Consider the following 25,708-nt stretch of genomic DNA (forward strand, 5'->3'; position numbering starts at 1 on the left):
CTCAGTTGACACAGTGCTTGCCTGGAAAAGCACAGTATGCAGAGCCCACAATGAAAAGTTGGGTGTGGGTGGGTAGCAGCACCCACTTGTGATCCAAGGAAGCGGAGACAAGAGGCTTGCTGACCAGCCTAGCGTAATTGATAAGTCCAGGCCAAGGAAAGAGTCTGTCTCAAAACAAGAGTGAGTGGTTCTAGGTTGCCTCTAGCAACGTTCACAACCCAGGACCACTGATGTGTCCTGGACTACACACACACACACACACACACACACACACACACACACACACACAGAGAGAGAGAAGGGGGGGACAGACAGACAGACAGACACAGACAGACAGACAGACAGACACAGAGACAGAGGATAAGAACAAATAAGTAATAGGCTGAAGAAACAGACAGACCCAAAGACTATAATGAGCAAATCAAAGCAGTCTAAACACATTTTTTAAAATGCTGTGTGGGGCTGGGCAGTGGATATGAGACTCTGAACCATCATGGAAAGGTTCCCTGTGGTTTCCAAAGCCTAAAGACCGGAAGAAACTTCCTTGAGCTCACTTTTGTCAGCAAAACAAGGAGGTAAAGTAAGCTCTGCTTTTTAAAACTGTCCTCCAACAAAAGCAGCTCTAGACGTTATCAAGAAGACAAGAAGGAAACGGCTAGCGGCCTTGCAAACCCTCTCCTAATTACATGCCTAACCCCACAGCACCCCCTGTGGCCAGCTCCCTGCATTCTGCCCAGAGCACATGCTCCTCCCGTTTCAGACAGGTACACATCTGTAGAACACATCGTTTCCTGTTTGCTTTTAATGGGGTTGGGGGTTCAAACCAAGGTCTCGCTCATGTTCAGTAACCTGCTGCTGAGTCTTCGCCCTCACCCTTGTATGTTTGTCTTAGAATCACAGAAATGGCGTCATTTAGTATGTGTTCTTTGATGTTTTCAATTTGATCTAACATTTTTCTTTCTGAGAGTCAGCCACTGGGATTAACTATAAATTATTTAGCTGCCGTCTCCTTTTCAGTGCTGTGTAATAGTCCACACTGCTTTCCAATCCATAATTGTATCACATTTATCCTATTGATAGTAGCTGTTCTCTGCAGTTGTTACTATACATGTTTTCTTAGTGTCCATACACTGGTTTCTCTAGAGATATACAAAGGGGTGAAATTACTGATTAAGATATGCACATTTTCAAATTTTCTAGAGATTTCCAAATTACTTTCTAAAAGTAGTCTAACTCACATCTCAGCAACAGTGTAAAATACTTCCTGTGACTCTGGTCCAAGGAGCTTCATCTTAGAGATTGCTGCTACACCTCTGGGGGCTAATGTATTCTTCTGTGTTATTTTTACAAATACTCCAGGATAGTTCCCCACTGGGTGGCTTTCTTTCTGATTCACCAGGCACATGACTTAGGCCAACTGAGTCTTAGCAGGAAGGCCGCCCCGTGCCACTTCCAAGCAGAAGGTGTACAAGCCACAAGGGACCTTCTGTCTCCCCGCCCCCACCCCACCCTTGGTAGTGTTCAATATTACTAGGTCAGTCAGGTCTTGAAGCAAAGATGACACGCAATACAGCATCAGCCACCCACAGTGGCCACAAAGCAAAAGCAATCCTCAAGGAACTGAGTTTCCAGGGACCCTGAGAGATCAAGACACGAGCTCCTCCCCCAAAGGCTCCTTGAAATGGAACCACTCAACCCTTCTGTGCCTCATCAGAGACAAATTCAGGCAAGCCTGGCCCAAGATGGTGCACATGCCCAGTGTACCTAGCCCAAGAGAGTGTACATGCCCAGTGTACCAGGCCCAAGAGAGTGCACATGCCCAGTGTACCTAGCCCAAGAGAGTGCACATGCCCAGTGTACCAGGCCCAAGAGAGTGCACATGCCCAGTGTACCGGGCCCAAGAGAGTGCATATGCCTGGTGTACTTCACTACTTGGCCTAAGTCGGCCTTGGGGCTTCTGTGAAGGTGTGAGACCCCATGCCAGCATGGTTCCAGCATGGCTAATAACCACATGTCATAAATACAGTCACATCTACAAGGCAAACCCTAGAAGGAGAGGACAGTGATGTGCTGAACCTGTGATGTCTGCTCCCAAAGGCTGCTGCCTGAGCTTGTGCTAGAGTTGTCTGTGTGAGGTCACTGTGCCCCACTCTGCCCTGTATTTTCTACATCAGCCTATCCCAGGTTGCTCCTGGTAACACTGGACCAACGTCTGAAGGCCAGTTGTGGTAACATTTCCTCTAGGAAAGCTTTCTGCATCCACTGTGAACTTTCCTCATTCTGGAAAGCAGTGAAGACTTCCACATCCCACCGTCCACCCAGCCCCCAGTCCCTATCACAACAGCAAGAACAACCTGCAGCTTCTCTCTGTGTCCTTCCTAGCACTGATTGGCCAACACTAATGGGATAACATTTCAAATGAAGTTTGGCACTAGCATCAAGATTTGCTGCTGAGCAATGCCTGCCATAACTTCAAACCCCATAGGTTCACATTAAATTCCTTCACTCAATGTGGACTTTGCCCTGAGAATGAAGAGTTGCAGCAGGACACAGGATTCTCAGGAGGGAGTAAAGGAGCCAGAAGTGTATGCCCATCACCTCAGGAAGTGAAATATACCTCCAGAGACAACTTCCTGGTCGTTCCCTCCCATGTTTATCTGCTGACACTCAGCTGCAGTTTCCCTCGGTTCCCTCCTGTCTGGCTCCCTGCCTACCTGGTCTCAAACCTACAGCAGTCACAGACGTTTTTCTCTTGTCTTGTCTTCTCTTCTTTATGTATGTGGGAAGGGGTGTGTGTGTGTGTGTGTGTGTGTGTGTGTGTGTGTGTGTGTACGCGCGCGCGCGCGCGGATGCACCTGTGTGTGTACATACGAAGGCCGGAAGTCATCCTCAGGTGTTTTTCCTTGGGAGCCATCCACATCCGCACACATATGCCCAATCAAAAAAACCCAAAAGAACAGAGATGTTAATGATGGCCTTCATTCATCTTGCTTGCTCAGGAAGCTCCCTTGGGAGCCCCACGCCAATGCACCCTTCTCAGAATCTTCCCTCCCGAGCTCCAACAATAAAGTCACCTACTTAGAGCCAGTGGTGTTGGACAGGCCATTTCCCAAAGAATTTAAATCTCCACACTTCTGGGGGGGGGCGGGGGGCGGTAGTCATTGCCTATCTCACTGAAAAAGGAGGGAAAAATCCTCCCCAATGCATATGCGTATGTCTTAGACCCACACAGAACATACCTGAGTCCTCCTTTAGGGCTAGCCCTGGTGGCATAGGAGACCAGCCAGCAGAACGAAGGTGCAGTACTGTCACTGTGACCCTTCAAGGCATGTCAAAGCACAAAGGCTCTTTCCCTGAATCATAAGGGAAGTGATTTTGATTTTGCTTTGAAGAATAAATCTCTAGCTTTGTAGAGATAAGTTGGCCCCTTCCCATGAAACCCTTCATCACCATGGCAACTAAGAGGGTCCCATTTTCTAACTCTGAAGGAGATGCAGTTCTGAAACTGCAGAACAGCCAGCATGAGTCCTCTGCCTTGACAAGGTGACTATAGTCGCTTATAATATTTTTTTCCTAAGAAAACAGGGTTCCTTTAGAGATGGGGTTCCCTGTGCTCTCAATCATGCTTCTCCTCTTTCATCTCCTCTTTCTTCTTAATTAACTCTTCTTTAAAAGGCGAAGCAGGAAACGCTGGGGAGCACTGCCTCAGCTCCCTGCTGTCATCTTCCTTCTGTCTTGCTCAAGAACTCTTCCCTCTGAAGCTGCGTAGCGTTTCCATTTCACTCTTGGACCCTGCATGACCCCGGAAATAAAGGAAGATGACAATAGATGACGGATGCCTATGTGTGTGTGGGGGCCCAGGCCCGGAGGCCAGAGGAGGACACTGAGTCCCCTGCTCTATCTTTCTCTGCTTTATTCCATTGAGACCAGGTCTCTCACTGAATCTGGAGCTGTGCTGGTGGCCAGCAACTCCAGCCATCTTCCTGTCTCCACCTTCTTCCCTTCAAGCCCCACCACAGCCCTCGGGTTCCAGGCATGGAGGTGGCCAAGCCTAGCTTTCTGACATGGACCCTGGGCTCTGCACCCCAAACCTTATGCTTACATAGCAAGCATTTTTACCATTTGAGGCAGCTCCCTATCCCAAATCCTGTGCATTTTAAGCCACGGTTCCATTTCTAGGAGCTTACTTAAAGAAATCAATGAAATGTGCATGCAAATATTTATTAATAAGGATAGCACCTCCAAATCATCTGTTAGAAACAGAAGTTAGAGGAAACATCGCTATCCAGTAAATGATCATGTATGTTTGTGGCATAATATTAAGCACATGTTTAAAGCCATATTCTTGAGACTTTTTAAAGATATGGAAGAAAACATAAAGGTATACCAGTGTTATTCTCTGGCTTCTACTAGCGAAAAACAATTCATGGATGCATGTCGATAGCTCAGTGGACGAGTGCCTGCCTAGCACACAGGAAGCCCTGGACTCAGCCCTAAAGAATTGCCAGTAAATAAACAAAGTGTCTTAAGTACTTGATGGCAAAAGTAATGGCGTGGTGCATTCAGAAGGCAGGAGTTGCAGAGCTGGAGACATGGTTCAGTGATTAAGAGCACTGGCTTCTTCTCTTCTAGAAGGTCTGAGCTCCATTCCCAGCTCCATGTGGCAGCTTACAAACATCTGTTACTCGAGTTCCAAGGTATCCAACACCCTATTCTGGCCTCTGTGGGCACCAGATCTGCACATGGTGCACAGATATACTCACAGGCAAAACGTTCATATGCATTAAATAGATGAATGTGGAAGAGGAGGAGGAGGTGGCAAGCAGCAGTCTTTTATAAATAAGGGATGGGTCTTTTTCCCCATAATTAAAAATTCATTTGACCACCCCTACCCAGATCTAGCCAATGGACAGGACATTCTCCACACTTGAGTGGAGAGTGGGGTCTGACTTTCACACGAACTCTGGTGTCTCATATTTGACCACGTCCCCTGAATGGGGAGACCTGGTAGCACTCAGAGGAAGGATAGCAGGCTACCAAGAAGAGACTTGATACTCTATGAGCATACACAGGGGGAGGGAGGTCCTCCTCAGTCACAGTCATAGGGGAGGGGAGTAAGGGGAAAATGGGAGGGAGGGAGGAATGGGAGGATACAAGGGATGGGATAACCATTGAGATGTAATATGAATAAACTAATAAAATAAAATTTTAAAAAATTCATTTGACCTTACATTATACACAAAATATAACCCTAATAATATATATGAAAATAAATACATACATATATAGCCTAAATGTGAAAATTAAAACAACTTCTCTCTCTCTCTGTCTCTTTCTCTCTCTGTCTCTCTGTCTCTCGCTCTCTTGCTCTCTCGCTCTCACTCTCTCTTTTGGTTTTTCGAGAAAGGGTTTCTTTGTGTAGCCTTGCTTGTTCTGGACTCACTTTGTAGACCAGGCTGGCCTTGCAGTCCACCTGCCTCTGCCTCCCAAGTGCTGGGATTAAAGGCTTGTGCCACCACTCCCCGCTAAAGAAAATCTATGTTAATATCCCCCATGGCATACAATAGATTGAACTTCCTTAAATCAAATATAAGAACATCTGAAAACAAAATGGGGGGAAAATAAATTGGATTTTGCCAAGATACAGAAAAACATCTGCTTATCATAAAACATCATTAGGATGCTGGAAATTGAAGCTGCAGAAACGAGGAAAGTGCTCACAAGCATATATCCAAGAAAAAGGCTCACATTTAGAATATACACAGAAATTCTACTAAAAAGAGAAATGAGGTAACAGAAAATGTGCAAAAATATTTGAGCAAGAATGCTTCTTAAAACGCAAATGCTGAACACGTCTGTGCAAGGGTGCTCAACTTACTCAACTGTAAGGCAGATGCAAGTCTATGCAACAGTGTGGTCATCTATGGCATCTGTTTACAATGAAATCGGTCAGGAGTACCAACTGACAGCCAGAACTTGAAGTGTGAAGCAACTGGAATGCCCAGACCCTTCTGGTTAGAGCAGAGTTGGGTGTGACTTTGGAGGCTCCTTAGCAGGGTCTCCTAAAGCTGAGTACAGACTCGACACAGCGCCTAGTATTGTCTCTAGTTATTGCCTGGCAAAAAAGTGCATGCATTTCACACACACCCACATATCCCCCCACACCCACACACCACCACCACCACCACCAAAAATAACTTATAAGCAAAAGTGCTCCCAGTAGTACTTATAAAGAATCAAAGCTGATGTACTCCTCTGAACACACAATTCTAAAATAAATCCATTGTGATGAGCTCAAATTTATTTAACTTGTGGAAAAGTAAAAGCCAACTAGCTGAAGGACTGGGGGACCCCAGAAGACTAGGCCAAGGGGACACAAGAGACCAGGCGTCAGTCATGGCTCCTCTGATGAGCTTGAGCCACATGCTGCCTCTGGCGGTTGTGCTGAAAATGAAGGTTTCCACGAGAGAAGAACACTGTATTGCCGAATTCTTGCATGTTCAGAGGAACACATTGCAATGTGGAGCATGACGAAACTTTCCTAGGTAACGCGCCGGTGGACACTTCTCAACACAAGGGGGAAAATGTTAGCTCCACCAACAGGGGGCGCCGACCACCCGCTGTCACCACCCAGCGCCCATAGCAACCACAGGTTAGCTTCACCCGGTCTTGAACTTTATTTGAATGGAACCACGCAGTTTGTTTCTTGCTTTATAGCTTTTTTTTTTTTCCCCTCAGCGCTACAGGGTTCCCCCATTCCTTGTTCTTTTCCTCTAAAATTTCTTTGTTCTTGTCCCCTTTTGTCCCTTTCTGAACACTGCATCACCCGTATCCTGTCGCCCAATCCCTTTTCGAACAGCGCCTAACCGATCACCCTCTGCGCCCATCTGAGTTGTACAACAGTCTCCCCGACCCAGGTGGCTTTCCTCTTAAAACCTCATGGAATCTCTAAGGCCTGAGCCCATCTCAGTCTCCCCATCTCTCTTCCTCCCTCCCATTCTCTCTCTCTCTCTCGTCTCTCTCCCCCGTTCCCCTCTCCCTCTCTCCCTCTCTCTCTTGAGTGGCATCTGTGATTAGCCTGCACCAGTCAACTTCACAAGACACATGGCAGACACAGCTTAAGGGAGGGAGTTGTGGAGATCTTAATGAAAATGACCCCCATAGACTCCTAGGGAGTGGCGTTATTGGAGGTGTGGCCTTATTGGAGGAAGTGTGTCACTGGGGGTGGGCTTTGAGGTTTCAGGAGCTCAAACCAGGCCTAGTGCCTCACTGTCTTTTCCTGTTGCCTGCAGATCCAGGCGGAGAACTCTCAGCTTCCTCTCCAGCACCGTGTCTGCCTGCATACCGCCATATTTCCCACCATGATGATCATGGGCTAAACCATAATGGGGCCAGCTCCATTTGACTATTTTCCTATATAGAAGTTACCATGGTCACGGTGTCCCTTCACAGGAGTATTTATTCATTGGTTCAAGCTTTCAGGATATTTCAACGCATGGGAGTTGGGAATAAATGGTGGCTGGAGAGCCTCTGTTGATGGCAGCTGGTCACATCCTGCCAGTCAACCATGAAGTAGATTATGGGCAGAAGTTGGGTTAAAACACTCAAAGGCAGGTCTCTAGCTGACCCCCACCCACCCACCAGGGCCCCACCTCCAAAAACAGCCCATCCTAGCTGAAAACTAAACGTCCATTTACATGGCATTGGGGGACATTTCACATTCAAAGTATAACACCGCAAATAAACTCAGCCTTACTTTGCTCTGCTGTTCGTCTCTGACAACAGGAAGTTTAGACACATGAAGCAGAGAATCAGAGCGGTCTCTCCATAGTGTCATTTAGAAGCCAGGCTCCGAGCTCCGTGCTCCCTCATGGTCAGTATGTGAACTTCATCTTCGGGTGCCAAAATATCTGTGACACTGCAAAGGCCTTGCATCTCTTTTTTTTGGGGGGGGGGGGGAGCCACAGGCAAAAAGCCCAACACCTTCAAAGAACATGACACTGGTCTATGTCGGTGGCGTGGGGGTCACTTGTTGCGTTAGTCACTGAAACTCTTTGCTGGTTTCCTGGTGTCCCACAATGATGTGTGTTAACGCTGTTTTTAAAAGAACGGCAATGAAGCAAACTTAGTCTCTGACTTTGAGCTTGAAGTCCTGTGGAAATAAAGCGTTGGGTCTCCTGTTGGACTGAATAATCGAGAATCCTTCGTATTCTTCTAGAGGCAGAAAAATGCCCCGGTCCTATTCTTGAAGGGCTGCTCCGTGACTCTCCTCAGACGCACAGAGAGGCATGTGGGGGCCTCCAAATGGCATTCTCTGGGAGCAGAGGTGTTTCTGACCTGAGATGACTTGGCAAATAGGCAGCGTCCCACACAGCCGGGTTTGCCGTGTAGGTGTCTGTCGCTGCTGTTCCACACTCACAAGCACATTTTATCCACTCTCTGGAGCTCTGCGGGGCGAGGCAGGGTGGGGGGGCAGCTTAGCTCAGAATAATTAAGGGAAAATGCAAACCAAGAAATAAGCTTTGCTTAGAGTTTAATTCACTAAAAAGAAGACAAAGTAATCGACGGCGTAAATTATATTTCTAGGCAGAATTGATTTCCGGAAAAGATTAGCACATCTGAAGAAAATCACGCCGGAAGAGCTTGTCCTTTGAACGGAGTTAAGTGAGCTCACCATAGCTGAATGAGAATTCTTGACCCCAGCTAGGCCTTCTGTTCTGCTCCACTAGCATTTCCCTTTGAGAAAACTTGGTTTTTCAGCAAGCTAATTCCAATGGAACTCCTGCTTGGAGAACCAAGGGAGATGCTGAGCTGTGTAACACAAGAGCTGTTTTAAGGAAGCCCTAAAATTTTCCAGAGGAGAGAAGCCGGAAGTTGGTATGTGATAGCTTTAAGTTTACAAGAAAGAAATGCTATTCAAAAAGAAACAATAACCTTTGCAGAATTCACCATCAACGACGCGTCTTTTCTGCACACTTGGTGGAGGCCTTTTCTAAAGCCTGGCTTATCCAGAGGAAATATGGCGCACTACAGGGACCTTCACCAACTGCCCCACACAAGTTACTCCCTTCACAGTCTCCTCGTCTCAGGCACCTCTATAGACACCCGAAGGGTCACTGGATCAGTCAGACCCTTGGTTGCCATGACAAAGATCTCTCCACCACACCAAAAGCAAGCAAGCAAACAAACAAACAAACAACCCCCCAAAAAACAAAACAACAACAAAAACAAGGATGAGAAATGAAAGCTATTTTGGGCTCAGTTTCATTGAATTTAATTCATTGTGGTGGGGAGGGGCCTGGTGGAGCTGAGCAGCCCACACCAAGAAACAGATAAGGAAACATCTGCACCCACATGTTATTCCTCCCCTTTTATTACATCTGGGCCCTCGGGCTAAGAAATGGAGCCACCCACACCCCTTTTAATCTTCTCTGGAACATTCTGACAGGCACACCCAGAAGTGTGCCTTACTAGGCATTCCCCAGCACAATCAAGAGGCTAATGAAGGCCACCCACCATAGTTACCTCCCACCAGGACTCCCACAGATGCCCCCACCCAGATGTGCTGCCTCAAGGTGACGACTTTGCTTACACCTGGCATCCGACTAAATGGTCAGCCCCAGTCGGCCATTGGGCCTTGGTTTAGGCATTGCTTCCACAGAGACCACAGAAGTCCTCTGAGCTCAGCTTCCTGTATTCTCACCTAGAACTCCTCGGAATAGATTGTAAAAGAACACAAAGAGACAAACGAATACGAGTAACAACAACAACAAAACAATAATTTGTCTCTTATGATGACTGTGTCAGAATCTCGTCACTCAGCATGATGACACAGCTAGCATTCCTTGAGTACCTATTATGTACCACACACTGTTCTGAGTGCACAGTGCAGACTAAACTGTTGCTCCTCAGCCCAGCTCAAGGAGTAGGATGAGCAGAAGAAGGTCAAGTAAGAAAAGGTTGAACTACATCATCCCAATTGCACAGAGCTGGTGGATTACTTAGTGCAGACTCCAAGATCTGTTCTCCTGGCCCTGAGCATGCCCACAAGCCTGGGATTTGACAGCTAGGTGGATTGTGCTCATCCCAAACTCAACCCGTCTCCAGCTGAACCAGTCTCTCTCCCCACAGTGCAGTCCTTTGCTCTCAGCTCAGGAGTCTCCCAAAAATCCAAGGTCAACCGGCTGTGTCTGTGACTCTGCTCTTGCTCCCCCTTATAACTGATAGTTCCCACATAACATCTGGAGTCTGCTCACTGGCTCTCCTCACTGGTACTCGGCCTTATAATCTTATCATTGCATTCTCTCTGTGGCTTCCTAGCAACCTACACCTGCAGTGACTCTTACTGCATCCATTTCACTCACACACCAGAGATCTTATCTAATCCTGCTGGAGTCCTGAACCAAGTAAAAACACTGTCACCATTTGGGCTCCAAGTACCCTTCAGGCCTATTGCACCATTTCCTTGTGTGTTCCCTGTGCTGAGGAGGATGGCTCCCAAAACATCAGCTGCACTTGTTTATCTCATACTGTTGCCCTCCTGAGACCTTGGCTCCAGGTTGGGAGGTAGCTTAGTGGTGGAATCCTAGGCTAGCAAACATGAAGCACCAATTCCACAAATAGATATTTTTTTTCTGGTTCTATCCTCATCACCACTGGTTTTGATCACACACAGGACACCTCAAATGCTCTGCCCCATGCCCATCTTTTCATGGCTGTGCCAACAGGGTCTCACCATTTTAAACCTCCCTCATTCTAATCTACGTGCTGTGTTGTAGTTCACATACTTGTGTGCCTGCCATGGCCTCTTGGAGAGCAAGGGCCGCATCTTACCTTTCTTCATTCTTGTCCTGGCTAGTTTTATGTCAACTTGACACAAGCTAGAGTCATTTTGGAAAAGGGAATGCCAACTGAGAAAATGTTCCCACCAGACTGGCCTGTGGTACATTTTCTTGCCTATTGTTTAATGTGAGAGGGCTTGACTCACTGTAGGCAGTGCTAACCCTGGGGTGGAGGTCCTAGGTTCTATAGAAAATCAGGCAAGCCATGAGGAGCAAGCCAGCCAGCAGCACTCCTCCATAACCACTGCATCAGCTCCTGCCTACAGTTTCCTGCCCTGCTTGAGTTCCTGTCCTGACTTCCCTCGGTTTTGGACTGTGTAGCCTTGGCTGTCCTGGACTCGCTTTGTAGATCAGGCTGGCCTCGAACTCACAGCAATCCACCTGCCTCTGCCTCCTGAGTGTTGGGATTAAAGGCGTGAGCCACCACCGCCCAGCCAACTTATTTTATATTCAAAATGTTTTCCTAGATTACTACAATAAGTAAAACCAGGAAAAATACTACATTGTCATCAGGAATACAGTGATCATTGATAACATGATTAATTACATGCTAAAGTAAGAAGACACTGTCATATTCTGAAGGATCTGCTAAGCTCTGTAATTGTGGATGGATTAAGAACAGCTGTACTCTTTTGATAACACGATTAATTACATGCTAAAGTAAGAAGACACTGTCATATTCTGAAGGATCCGCTAAGCTCTGTAATTGTCGATGGATTAAGAACAGCTGTACTCTTTTTTTTTTTAATGCTGGACACTCTAAGAAAGTATACATATGCATGCATATATATGCAATGTGTATATACACTTTCCATTTATTTGTCATAACAACCCTTCTATCCTTTATTTTTTCTTTATAGCATATATCACTTTCTGGTATGAAAAAGCTTTCTTATTTCTCTCCTTTACTCTTTCTATTGGTCTATTGCTGTGATAAAACACCATGACCAAGGCAATTTATAGAGTTTAGTTGTGCTTACAATTCCAGAAAGAGTGTCTGTAATGGCGGGAGAGGCATTGTGCCGGGAGGCTGAGAGATCACACCCTCAACTGCAAACAGGAAGCAGAGAGAGTGAACTGAAAGTGTCATGAGGCTACTAATGACCAAAGCGCCCCCAGTGAAGGATATTTTTCCTTCAGCAAGGCTTCACTGCCCGCCCCAACAATGCCACCAACTGGGGATCAGGTGTTTAAATACCTGAGTCTACAGGAACCATTTCTTATTCAAGCCATCACACATTCTATCCCTCCTCTCTGGAAATAAGAATACCTGTTTGATCACTTCTGTGCTCCTAGGTACCTGCCATAGTACCTGGCTCCTTGGCAGATGTTTGCTGTGTGCATGCATGAACAACTTTATGACATGATATCTATGACTAATCTTGTATTCTTACAGTGAGGCCTTTAAGACAGGCTAAGGTACGTCCAAAGCTACAGAGCTGTGAGCCAGAGCTGTAATCCCATATCTCTGAGACTCCAGGAGCTGGGTACCTTGCCCCTTGGCAGATGTTTGCTGTGTGCATGCATGAACAACTTTATGACATGATACCTATTACTATTCCTATATTCTTACAGTGAGGCCTGTAAGACAGGCCAAGGTATGTCCAAAGCTACAGAGCTGTGAGGCAGAGCCGTAACCCCACATCTCTGAGACTCCAGGCTCTCCGCTGTTCGCGCATCAATTACAGCCCACCTGTAGTCAATCTAAGTGAGAGACAGTAAGATGGCACATGACATCCTGCAGAATGGTTTTCCTCTGACTAATAACTTAGGAAGATTTGCACATAATAGGCTGCGTTCCAGCTTCTGCAATAGGCACAGAGGCAGATGTGGGTTGCTCGCTCACATCAAAGGCAGGAGGCAGGGGCTCCAAAACTCACACCAAGTATTCACTGAGTGAAGAAAAGACAACAGCCTTAGAAGTGGTCTCATTTTATCTTCTTTTTTAATGCAGGAAACTGGCCCTGGGGCCTCTTGCATGGGAGTGCTTCACCACCAAGTTACATTGGCAGCCCAGGGGGAGAGGGAAGGTCTCTATTTAAATCCGTTTTTAAGAAACAGATCACTGTGGATGTGAGAACTTGGGCAGAAGACATGGGAATGCCTCAAACTATGAGTTTTTCAGGTGATCCCTGCGCCGATACAGGAAGAACAGACAGACAAGTAAACCCAAATGTATCTGGGCCTGTGGCCACTTGGCTTAGTAGCGTTGACAATGACAATTGTCCACTTGATCAGCCTTGACCACCAAAGCATCTGCAACAGACCTCCTGGGGCTTCCAGTGTGAGCACAAACCACTTCTCTGGGGTGTATGGAAGTTGAGAGGAAAGCAATCTGAGGCGCTGTGCAGGCAGTGGAGCCACACGTTCTACAGCCACCTTGGATATTCGATTTTACACAAGTCACACAATGGCCATTCTGATTTAATATGTTTCCATGGGTTGGTTAATGTGGCTGAGACTCACGTGCCGAGACTTTTGGGGGAAACACTAAGAGTTCAGCTTCTGGATCTTCAAGAAAACCAACCCTGCACTCGGTGCACTCAGTGATAATTCTGACCTTGTCAGCACATACACACTTCACAGAGGCACACACGTTAAACAGCCAAGCATATTTACATGTGAGAAATGTACACACACGCACTCTGAGGCCCTGCTTGGCTAGCCACCTTCCTGGGTGACATCTTCTTGTCATCGTCTCTGGAACTGCAAAACGGTGCGGTGGAAAGAGTGGGCAGGCTTTGTGTTTCCGTTTCCCCATCTTTGGTGGTGTCGCTTTGTCAGGGAGGGTGGGCAGGGTGTTCAGCACACAGGTGGCCCGGATACAATGGTACAGCTTAGCTTCTCCAGGGGTTCTAAAGCGACCAGGCAGCGGGGGTGGGAGTGGGGCTGCTCCTTTTGAAGCCTGAACGGGACCACAGGGTTCCTGGACAGAGCTGAGGAGAGACAATGTATGCCTTTTCATTCTTCCCTGTCTGTAGGAGCTGAGACTTGGCAAAGGCCAGCCCAGGGGGCCTTTAGGAAATTTCTGTTTAATACTGAGAGACACGGTACACACACACACTTAAAAGCTCCATCTCTGATGTAATGACCACTGCCACCACCACAATAAGCATTAGTAAAAGCATTACATGAACTAACTGGCTTTCCTTCCCCTGTTTCCTTTTCCTCTTCTTTTGTAGTTATTTCACCTACTTCCCCTAAAGATTTTAATTATCAAAACAACATGTTGGCTCTTGAAGGCTGTGGCAGGAGGTAGAGGAGGGCTTGAAGTGAACCTAGAAGCAGATGAAGTCCTGAGAAAATATGTATTATTGGTATGAGTACAGCCATGTCAAGGACGCCGACACTTCAGACTATGGGAGTGCCAACGCCTTCCCCAAGTGAGGTTCTGAGGCTCAGAGGGATGGCAGGCCCTTCCTCCACATCAAGCGCCGACGTTGGCAGTGGGTGTGCGTGGAAAATGCAGCCACAGCTGTTTCCTCCAGGGTGACTGTTCTCCTACAGAGACTTCCCACAGAAACCAGCTAAACCCATACCCCCATTCAACCATATACAATAAAGCTGCCTCCTCGATTCTGATGTATTAAGTGAACAGGCTAAGGCTCCAGGTTCCTCCACCAGAGCAAGCACAGCCCACCGGATACCATCTGTGTAAGTGACAGTGTGTCTGTCCTTTCTTTATTTCCTCATCTCCTCATCGCTCAATGGCAATCCCTGAAGACACGCACAGTCATGCAGACTGTCGCTTCTCTCTGAAGTCTTCCAAGGAGTGAAGTTCTTCACGGTATTGGGGTAGCTCAACACAGCCCACCTAGGAGGTCCACTTGGCCGGGAAGAGATTTCTTAATCAATTTTTGATTCTGTGAAAACCACTAAAGGAGGCCAAGGAAGGGATTCTGAGCCATTTAAGAGGATATGGCCAAATCCATCTTGGGTAGAGGAATGTCCCTGAGTTTGACGAATTGTTTTAATGCATCTTTTAGTTCTGAGATGCTCAGGACTTGTGCAAGATAAAAGAGGCAGAGATAAAGAAGGCATAGTTGCTCTCAGACTGTTACAAAAGATGTCTATTCTACTGAGAGGCTTCCACATTTTGACGTTTTCTAGTTCCACTGTCTGACCTAAAAAAAGAAACTTAAGGGAGCAGAAGCTAGAAGTATAAAGAAACAAAGTTAAGGGTAGAGGGGCCAGTCTGTTTGCTGCAACAGGAAGGTCCGGCGATGACGAGATCAGAAGGGTCTTGGAACAAAGGTAATGTTTCAGCTGGGTTTTGTGTTCTTTGAAAATGCCCCCTAATGGCTCCATGTTCTCCCTTCCCCCAATATTGGGTCTCTCTGGATGTCCTGGAACTCACTATGTAGACCACTCTGGCTTTAAACTCTCAGAGATCTGCCGGCTTCTGCCTCCCAAATGCTGGGATTAAAGGTATGAGCCATGATGCCCAGATTGTAGCCCCAAGTCTTTTGTTTTGCTTTGCTTTGCTTTTCGAGACAGGGTATCTCTGTGTAGGTTTGGCTGTCCTGGACTCGCTTTGTAGACCAGGCTGGCCTCGAACTCACAGAGATCTGCCTGCCTCTGCCTCCCAAGGACTGGAATGAAAGGTGTATGCCACCACGCCTGGCATAGCCCCAAGTCTTAATCTGAGTTATGTCAAGCACAGCCTTGTGTTAATGCCCAGTAAGATACTCAAAGGCATTATTCTATGTTTGGGGGGTGCAATACTGACCAAATGGTCCTAGGAAAAATGAAGTAGAGATGAAATGGCCAGAGGCGAGGAAAGAGAGACCCGGAAGCAGAAGATGAATCAGAGGGAAATGTAATCATGGACAGGAAATCCAGAAATCTGTGCTGGGAGGCAGAACCTCCTGTGGTCAGTGTCATATCTCAGTTAGCCTAGACAGGGGTGGGTCCACTAAAGAATGGGACAATAGAGGCTCCTGGATCTCCCTGGGTCAACAGAGGATGTAACCAGGTACTTGACCATAGATGCCCTCTTATCAAATGTATTGACACAATGTATTAAAATATAACGAGTGAGCTGAGAAACCGGATGGGTTTTAGATTCATGGCCACCTGGCTTTCCCATCAGATGTCATGCTGGGCTCCAGGCATCTCTGTGGAATGCCCTCCCATACACCAAGCACAGTTTCAAACCATCCATCTAGATCCCAAAGCAGGGGTCTGTTGTGGTTTTGTTTTTGTTTTTGTTTTGTCTGCTTGCTTCCTTTTTAATTCACTTATTAAGCCACGACCAGCCTTGCAAATGCACAGGACAGCTTCGGGGGTTTGTTGGTTTGTTGGCTTGTTTGAGTTGGCTTTTATTGGTTCTCTTCTTCCACCCTGTGGATTCTTGGGAACAAACTCAGGAAGGCCGTCAGATTCAGCAGCAAGTGCACTAACCACCGAACTGTTGTGTTGATCTTACTGAGCGTGTCATTGAAACACTTCAGCGGCTGGGCTCAGGCCCGCAGGACCACACATTCCCAGCAAGAGCTCAGGCCCTCTTAATTGAGCACATGCATCTCTGCAGAGCTCCTGACCCTTGCACAACACCAGGAACCCCAACATCTGAAAACAAGTGATATTCTACAGCCTTGTAGCCACTGGTCATTTCAGAACCCAGTGTCTTGGCCCATCAGCATCACTCAGCAATAATCGCTGGATATATAGTCTGCCCTCAGTCTTGGTGGGGGGCGGGGAGCATAGGACAGTCAGAAAGCTGAGTTTCAAAGGTTAGGGCTAGTCATATAGCCAGTCTCACTCCAGCCTACCATCACTACCACAAACAAGACTTGAGCTTCCTGGTCTCACAGCTTCAGATACCACAGCAGCGATAGCGTAACCCTGGAGACAAGGTGGAAACTGCAAGGCCAAACAGCGGAGGGATAAATACGCTACACTTAAGCTGTCAGGGCCCCCATGGAGGCAAGCATTCCTATGTATGGCTATAATATATACCTTTACCGGAAATAAAGCTGTTCCGTGAGCATCAACAGTTGGGTGCTCAAGGGTTCTCTCAGCACCTGGACATGTGTTGATTTGTAGGTAACGAACACTGTGGGCTGAGAAGGGGCTTCAGAAATCCATGAGCTCTGAAGAATGCTGCCCATTTCAAAGTGTTGGTGTCTATTCTTTAAAGCATTTGCGTTGGGGTGTGAAGTTAAGGTTGACAATACTTTGGCTCTGCTGGGCTACAGGGGAGTGCTCCCTGAAAAACAACGGGAGCATGTTCTACTTGGCTGTAGTTTTGATAAAGACTATGCCCACTCAAGGTTGTTAAGTATAAAGGGAGAGGGAGGAGGGAGAAGAGAGAGGGGGGGGGAGAGAGAGAGAAAGAGAGAGAGAGAGAGAGAGAGAGAGAGAGAGAGAGAGAGAGAGAGAGAAAGTGCAACCACAGCATTATTTTTCCTCTTCTCTCATAACCTTCTTTACCGATGCCAAAACAATTTGCCACGCATGTCAGAGCAGCATGTGATCTCGTGTATGAAGTGCCTTCAGGAAGCCTTCCACCTGCTGAAGTCTGTTGCATGCCCATACCTCCCCTGTTTCATTCAGCTTCTAGAGGGACCTCCAACTAAAGTGACCCCAGACCATCAGAGCTTCCATCTCTCTTTGTCTACTTCCTTGATTACCCTTCCTGGGCATCTCCTTCTGTATGAACAGGCAAATGTAGGTTTTAGGTCTACTGGAGAAACCCAAACAGACTACAAATTCTAAAGTCCTCGTGATTGCTTACCCTGGTATTGTCTTTAAACTACATTACATACTCATGGGGGTGGGGGAGTAAAAACAAAAACCAAGAAACACTTGGTGGCTCATCAGTCAGAACCCAAGGCCAACACCTTCAAATCTTGAAAAAAAGGTGAGGTCTTTACATTCACCCGAGGTAGCAGAATGGTCCTGCAGTTTCACCAAGAGCCAACCATCTTGGTGACAGCAGCTCTAATTAGAAAAAGAGGTGACAAGGGCTTTCAGGGGCTCTACGGGGCACCTGCAGATCCAGACTGAGTTGTCTAGCTATTAGAAGACATATCTTAGGTAGGTGTGGTAGTGCACACCTTTAGTCTCAGCACTTAGGAGGCAAAAGCAGGCAGATCGCTGTGAGTTCGAGGCCAGCCTGGTCTACAAAGCAAGTCTAGGGCAGCCAAGATTACACAGAGAAACCCTGTCTCAAAAACAACAACAACAACAAAAAAAAAACTCCCATATTTTAGAATGTATAAAAAATAAGTAAAATGGTATTTCTCAAGTCAAGAAAATGACTGAACTGAAGTCCATGCTTCTTATACCAGCATTCATGAGGCAGAGACAGGCAGGTCTCTGAGTATGAATTCCAAGCTAGCCAGGATTACATAGTGAGATCCTACTTTTCATTGTTTTTTTGTTTTGTTTTGTTTTTTAATTTTATATCTTTTTTTAAAACTTTATTTTTGTGTACAGTATTTTGCCTCCATGTACACTTGTATGCCAGAAGAGGGCACCAGATCTCATTACAGATGGTTGTGAGCCACCATGTGGTTGCTGGAAATTGAACTCAGGACATTTGGAAGAGCTGCCAGTGCTCTTAATCTCTGAGCCATCTCTCCAGCTGCTGAGATCCTATTTTTTAAAAAGAAAGGAAAGGAGGGAGGGAGGGAAAGAGGGAGGAAGGGAGGGAAAAATCAAAGATACCAGTGTATAATACTAAAATAAAATCTTAACTATGATTAAACCACTCGCATCACATTCAACATGACTTCTAGATTCAGCAAACTAGCAAGATTATGAGAACTTTCAGGACAATATCTGAAAAAGAAAATCTGTGTGCTACATAGTTGCATGAGAACCAACGGAGCTCCGCCCCCTGGAAGGTGACGGGCATTTTCTCTCCACTGTGTCCTGGTCTGGAGATGCTGGCCTGATAAGCCATGTGCAGTAAGTTCCCACAGTAGACTGTATTTTGTAAGATTCTAGCCATTTATTTAACAAAATGGACATCTTTGATATCTAGCACTTTTCTACATTTGAAGCTTCAGACAAGTGCACCTCACATTCTCCAGCATACGTGATAATAGAAGAATTCATTGTAAATTTAGATCAGCTAAAACATTTTGTCTAATGACTAGGATTCATTATCTTCTAGTGAAGCAAGGTGACATTTTCTTGTAGAAGAAGTCGATGTCTCTTTGTCACAGGAGACGTGCAAACAGCACAACCGTCTCTCCCCTCTGACCTAGCTCCAGACACAGCAGGCAGAAGTCCCCTGCTCTGGTTTTGGTTCCCAGGTCAAGTGAAAATCCTTTGAATTTAGGAAACAACTTGAACTGCGAACCAAAGGGTGGGGGGCTGCGTTTCCACCCTCTCCACTCACACCCTGCACTATATAGCCATCGTGTCCCTGGCTTTCCTCGCACACCGACAGTAGCACCTGTCGCTATCCTTAGTGCAGGTGTGTGGGAGACTTTCTGAATAATATACAGTGCCTGAGAGAGAGAGAGAGAGAGAGAGAGAGAGAGAGAGAGAGAGAGAGAGAGAGAGAGAGAGAGAGAGAGAGAGAATATGACAGCTCTCCACCCCAAACTTGAATTCTTACTCTTATAAACCCTGAATGCCCAGGATCACTTGTGCCGGACAGAATCCGGGGGCTCTAAGCCCAGATGCAGTGTACATTTCCCAGGCTTCTCCAGGGCAAAGGCGGGGTGCACTCCCTCGGTGAACCTGTGCCTCACGATGAAGAGCAATTGCTCATTCTCTGCGTTTATAAATAGAAGCCTCTGGTTGGCGTAATCCAGCAGAATGCCCACTCTGGCTGGACGCTCGGTCGCATGGACCTCACTCATAGTGCCACTGTAGGAAAATGTGTATCTGAAATGAAACAGAATGGGAAATTCAATTTTTTAAAATCTTGGGAAGTTCAATTTTTAAAATCTTTGGAAATCCTGAAGATTTGATAAGGAAAAAAAAAAAAAAAAAAACCACTCAGGAAGAATAGAGGTCTCACTTTTGTCTCCACTTCAGTTCCCAGTGACGAGTTGCAATAATGTTGTCCCAGGTACTTTTGGCGGAGGGAGTCCTTCCAAATTCTAAAAGGCGCAGCTCATGCAAGCAGAGGCGCGTTTTAATCATTCTGCGCCTTCTGTATTAGGGGGCAGTCCCAGAATAACCAGCAAATGCCTCCTTTGTAATTTTTCTCCAACATTCTAATTCTTTCCCAGCTGCCCACATGTTTTAAGTGCAGCGTTCATGGTGTGTCATTCTTTTGAATAAAGCTCTTTTGAGGCTGCCATGTATTTAAACAGTACTGTGAGCTTGCCTTCCATACAACGTATTAATTTTTTACAGTTTTAAAGATGTATAGGCAACTTACATAAGGGCCTTTACGAAGTTCAAGAGTGATGCCATTAGTTTTTCGCCAACTTCAAGCTTTGAATAAGCCCTACCCACCCCACCCAACCCGATTTCCTCTTTTATCCTCTAGGTTTTCAGCACCCTTCCAGCCGAAAGACGCTGCCTTCGGTCTCTCCCCAACATAAACACTTTCACATGTGTTGCACGGGCATGTCTGTGTGCCCGTTCCTCTCTCGGCCCTCTTGGGGTCAGGGAGGTAGACAAGCTCACACTAGGCCATCGGGAATGGGTGGAAAGAGGAGGGAGAAAGCTTAGTAGAGGGAGCAGAAGAAGAAGAAGAAGAAGAAGCCAGAACAGGCAAGGCTGTGGGAAAGTGCCATTGCCATCTGTCTGGCAATGGGACAGGACATGGGACACTGACAATAGGTCTGGACAGTGTATTCTAGGTGACAGAGATCCCAGGCTCGGCAGTTCCGAGGTCACAAAGGTATTAAGACTTGAATTTCTGAGTAATTCTTGTTTGAATAGAGACCAGCCAGTCTCAAGTAGCCACTAACTACATCTGTCCACTTAAAGCAAAATGAACATTTAATAATGTATAAAATTCTGATTTTCAGCCGTACCATTGTACAACATAGGCCTAAATCTGTGGTTCTCACCTTCCTAATGCTGTGACCCTTTAATACAGTTCTTCATGTTGTGGTGACCCCCAACCATAAAATTATTTCATTGCTACTTCATAACTGTAATTGTGTTATTGTTATGAATCAAGTATAAATACTTGTGTTTTCCAGTAACCTTAAGGGACGCCCCAGGGGGTCACAACCCTCAGGTTAAGAGCCAACTGATCTACAGGGTTCTCAATGGCCCAATGAACTTATGCCCAACACCTGTGGCTTGGAAAGTCCCTATTCCCAAAGAGCCAATCACCAGTCAGTTCCCAGGCAGTCCCCAATATGGAGGTAAGAGCCTTGACTCCATCAGTCTCATTGGACCTGTTTCTGCTGTTTCCTCCCTAGCTCAACATTCCTCATGGAACTCTTAAGTGGGATGCATGTGGTGATCACAGACCTTCATCCTCTCAGGCCCATCTGGCCATCCCCAGGTCACCAGCCTGTGCCGAGGGAGACGGTGGGTTCCTTAGGAAGGGTTCCTTAGACACCGGGGAAGCCCTCTGAAGTGGGTCGCGAGCCCTTTATCGCTTTCGCTTTCTTTTTGCTCAGTGGCCTTGATGAGACAAACTGTCTTCCTCTGCCATGTGTTGTCCCTACCATGGTCTAATGTGCCATCACGGGCCCAAAGCAACCAGGCCAAGGAACTGGAGAAAGAAACCCTGAGCCAAAACAAAACATCCCTCTGCTGGAGTTGGTTTTCCGTAGTCTTGCTCAGGCATGACCCCACCCCACGGCTATGCTCAGTTTTTGCCTGTTCCTATTTGGGACTGCTGGTTTCTATTCAAATATGAATCGTCCAGAAGCCTGATTCTGACTGCCCTGATGGACCCCCTTTTACACTGGAGACAACTTTCCTCTGGGATCCTTGTCGCCTAGACTGGTCACTACCTTCTGGTGGCCCCTTTTTCACTGTGTCCTATAAGTGCCCCTCTACCCCAAGTTCTGATACAATCTGAGATATTTATAGATTATCTTTTTTTTTAAAGGAAGAGATGTGATGAAATAATGGTTATAAAACACACTCTAGTTGTGGCAGGCGGGGCAGCTTAGACACAGCACGGGTAGAGCGAGGCTGATAAAGGATGTGGATGGCCTTAAACCAGGACAGCAAAGCTAGGAAGAACCAGGAATGGACCCGCTGGTATCTCTCATGACCATTTTCATATCTCAGTTCAATCAAAAGTCATAGAGCTGGTTTAAAGTCACTGAAAATAGAACCACGGGCGTGCATACTGCACCACTCTCCCAGAATCCTAAGGGCCACAGAGGCCTCGTGTGGCACCATCAGAGCATGAAGTAAAGGCAATTGAGACTGGCCTCTGTGCTGTGACCACAAAGGTGGGTATATCTGCCCCCCCCCCAGAAGCTCACACTGGGCCTGAAAGAACCAAAGTCCCAGGTTCTAGATAGGAACATGTCACACAATACACAGTTCTGCTTTCTACAAAGTCAGTCCTAGGAATTTGGGACCCCTATGCATGTGTGCCAGAGGAGACACTGGAGGTCAGAGCACAGCTTTGGGCAACTGGTTCTCTCCTTTTACTGTGGATCCCAGAGATTGACTCAGGTTGGCCAGGCTTGCACGGCAAGCACCTTCACCCACCAAACCATCTTCCTAGCCTATGAAGAATTTTTTTTATTGAATCAATGCCTATGTTGGGCTCCCATGATCTCCTAACTGTAAACTCCAGGTTTAAATGCTTTTAAACTCTGGCCTAGGGCTGACTCCTTGAGCTCAGCTTGGCACTGAATATCAGTTAATCGTAGTTGCTCTAACTTGATGGGATGCGACTTTAAATAGCACTTGGAGACTGCACCCTTATGAGCCACCTCAGAGAATCAAAACTGTCAAGTAGAACGTGGGGAGAGTGTGCAGCTGAAGATGTGCAAAATCCCAGTCTGGGGGGCCTCTGCTGAGATGCAGGAGCATCCGAAAGGCAGCTTCCTTCCTAAAGTCTTGCCTGTAAATAATGTCTGCCACTTGGGAGACATATTACAATGCCAGCTCTTTCCTTGTCTCTGATTGTATGTGTTCCTACGACCCTAAAAGGGAGCAGGCCGGGCCTCCACCCTACCAAGCATTAGAATCACATAAGGAACTGCTCCAAGGGCTAAACCAACTCAGGGAGAGTAACCAATAGGAGGCAGAATCAAGGGTTAAGCCAGGACCCCAAACTAGACCATCCTGTAGACATACTGAAATCACGCCATGTTGGCCTGAGCCCTCGAGGCCAACCGGCTAACGGTTTGAATATTCATCCACCAAACAATGTGAATAACAGAAGCCAGGGTTTGCCAAGTAACTTACGTATAAAGAGATAGATAAAAAAAAAAAATATCTTGGCATGTGACAGCTATTCAGTCTCTGCCCAATCTGCCATTGTTAGTGCAAAGGTAGCAACAGACAATATATAAAAAGTGAACATGACTGTTTTCTAATAAAGCTTTATTTACAAGAAGCGAGCATGGGATCAGGTTTGCCAGCTACTGTTATAAGCAAATGCTGGGCAGAGCGCTGGGGGGCCCCCTCTTTCTCACTCCTGCCAGTTCCTTCTCTGTAGAGGAAGCGCCCTGAGCACTACTGTGATGCTTCTATCCTCTTGGAATGAGGTTAGAAGAGGAAAGTGCCAGAGACTTTGTCTCCTCATCTCTTTGTTGTGGCTATGAGGGGGACACACACCCTCCTCTGCCTCTCTAGAGACCAACTGTGCCCCACAGAGTAGGAAGGCTGGCCCTGCCTTGGCTCTGGGTGGCTAAGTCACCAGTAATGAGGTTGATATAAGGCTTCCTCTTGCCTAGTTTCTGTGGTAATCCGAGTGATGCTTTAGCTGTGACACCCTTTATTGTTGCTGTCCTACTTGTTTGGAACTTGGGCCCGGACATGGGAGGCTGCTCATTAGGCCTCTCAGAGGTCCCTGCCTAGACACTGTGGTGATCTTTGGGTTAAGTTAGTAGAAGCAGGACCCCAGCTCACCTCTGTGGCTCAGAGCAATGCATGTACCATGATGTCTCCCCTTGTCCCAGGGCGCCAGCCCTCACAGCTGAGCTGGGACAGATGCCAAGTCGATAGGCCGGACAGTCTGTGACTGTTGTTTCCCAGTAATGCTGGCCACAGGCAGGCAGCTCCTCGCCCAGCACGGAGGGGATCCTGCAAGCAGAGTGGACCAGATGAAGCTTATCACGGGGATCACCAAGCTGTACCTCATGGGCATCAACCTTCCATGCCCTCCAGGAAGGGGGTCTATCTTCAGAAACTGCTGGCAACTGACTGAAGACACCATCTGCTGCTTATGCTCCTAATCCTGGCCAGACTGCTCCAGGATTAACCAACTTCCAGGATGCAGTTGACATATGCCCACTGTCCAGAAGCATGCACATGTGGTGCACTTTGTCTCAAGGGGTCTAGGAACCAGGAAATGACTCATGTAATGACAAGAAGGGAAGGAAATGCTATAACCTCTGCTCTTGGGAAAATGGGAGGAGTATAATAGAGGCCGGTAGGAGAAGATGGCTCACAACGTTTTCTTCTTCTAAAACCTGCAAAATGACAAAATGCAATCTCTAAAACCTTTCACGTTTTGTATTTTTGACACACGGGCTCACTATGTAGCTCAACTTGGCCTTAAACCATGTGATCCACTTGCCTCGGCCACCTGGATGCTGGGATTCCAGGTGTGCACAGTCAAGCTCAGGCCTTCAAACCATCTAGAACTGAGTTTCAGTATGTGCTGGCCTTCTTTGGGACAGTGACTCGATGGGACACAGCTTTTAAATGTCGTAAGAGTTGGCAAGGCCAATGCAGAGTATAGAACCAAGTTTCATGACCAGTGGCTTTGGGGAGGCGCCACAGTCTTCATGACTGTACTTGGCTGAGGAAGGTGAGTTCAAGGCCTCTTTTTGCCTGACCGTAGGCTATTCTGAGAAAGAGCACAGTGAAATGAGCCCAGCCACTTTCAACTATGGACAAGTGACCTTGTTTGCACAGATTGCTTGGTTTTGCTGAAAAATGGCTGATACAGCAAGGAGGCATTTTTAACTTCATAACATTAATATTCAGTCAGCACTCTCTCCCTCACCCTTGAAGAGATGAGAAAATGATTAATGCAAGTAAATGCATTTCACCTGCTCTTTGTCTTTAGCCAATAACTATTTCAGAGAGGTGCCAACTGACAAGCCCTCACTCCCTGGAGCAAAGCCAGGGTTGCTGATATTTATGAACTAATTTTCACACTGATGATAAATAAACAAAATTCTATAAAATACATCCCAGTTTCCATCAGATAGCATCTATGAACTCTAGTGACTCCAAACTATCCAGTCTATTTCATTATTATTATTATTATTATTATTATTATTATTATTATTATTATTATTATTATTATTGAAATCTCATCTCCCTCTCTCTGTCTCTCTCTCTCTCCATAGATAGATAGATAGATAACGATATATAGATTTATATTGGTTTTTTTTCAAGACAGGGTTTCTCTGTGTAGCCTTGGCTGTCCTGGACTCACTTTGTAGACCAGGCTGGCCTGGAGCTCACAATGATCCACCTGCCTCTGCCTCCCAAGTGCTAGGATTACAGGCATGCGCCACCACACCCAGCCCCATCTATATTTTTTTAAGATTAATTTTTAAATGATGTGTATGTGTTGTTATGTGACTGACTATGTGTGGATACGTGAACCCAAGTGAAGGTGCCTACAGAGGCCAGAAGAGGACATCAGTTCCCAAGGAGCTGGAGTTTCTGGCAGTTATGGGCTGGCCCAACATGAGTGCTAAGAACCTAACTTGGGTCTCTGGCAAGAGCAGCAGGTTCTCTTAGCCACTGAGCACCTTACCAGCCCTACCCCACCTATTCTA

The 25,708-nt window shown here is 46.6% G+C and overlaps 1 protein-coding gene across 1 annotated transcript in view; it reads right to left on the reverse strand.

Annotated features, from left to right (window-relative positions):
- Nucleotides 1-19,316: 19,316 nt before the first annotated feature.
- The window catches only part of Cmya5 (cardiomyopathy associated 5), a 92,641-nt gene continuing 86,249 nt past the window's right edge, over nucleotides 19,317-25,708 (reverse strand). The window contains exons 13-14 of the mRNA XM_051172268.1: nucleotides 23,820-23,993; nucleotides 19,317-19,688 (exon numbers count right to left, since the gene is read on the reverse strand). Of these exons, the coding sequence (XP_051028225.1) occupies nucleotides 19,442-19,688; nucleotides 23,820-23,993 (421 nt within the window). The 3' untranslated portion in view covers nucleotides 19,317-19,441. The remainder of the gene's footprint in view (nucleotides 19,689-23,819; nucleotides 23,994-25,708) is intronic.

Source organism: Acomys russatus, chromosome 30 (assembly GCF_903995435.1).
Source record: "Acomys russatus chromosome 30, mAcoRus1.1, whole genome shotgun sequence".
NCBI classification, from domain to species: domain Eukaryota; kingdom Metazoa; phylum Chordata; class Mammalia; order Rodentia; family Muridae; genus Acomys; species Acomys russatus.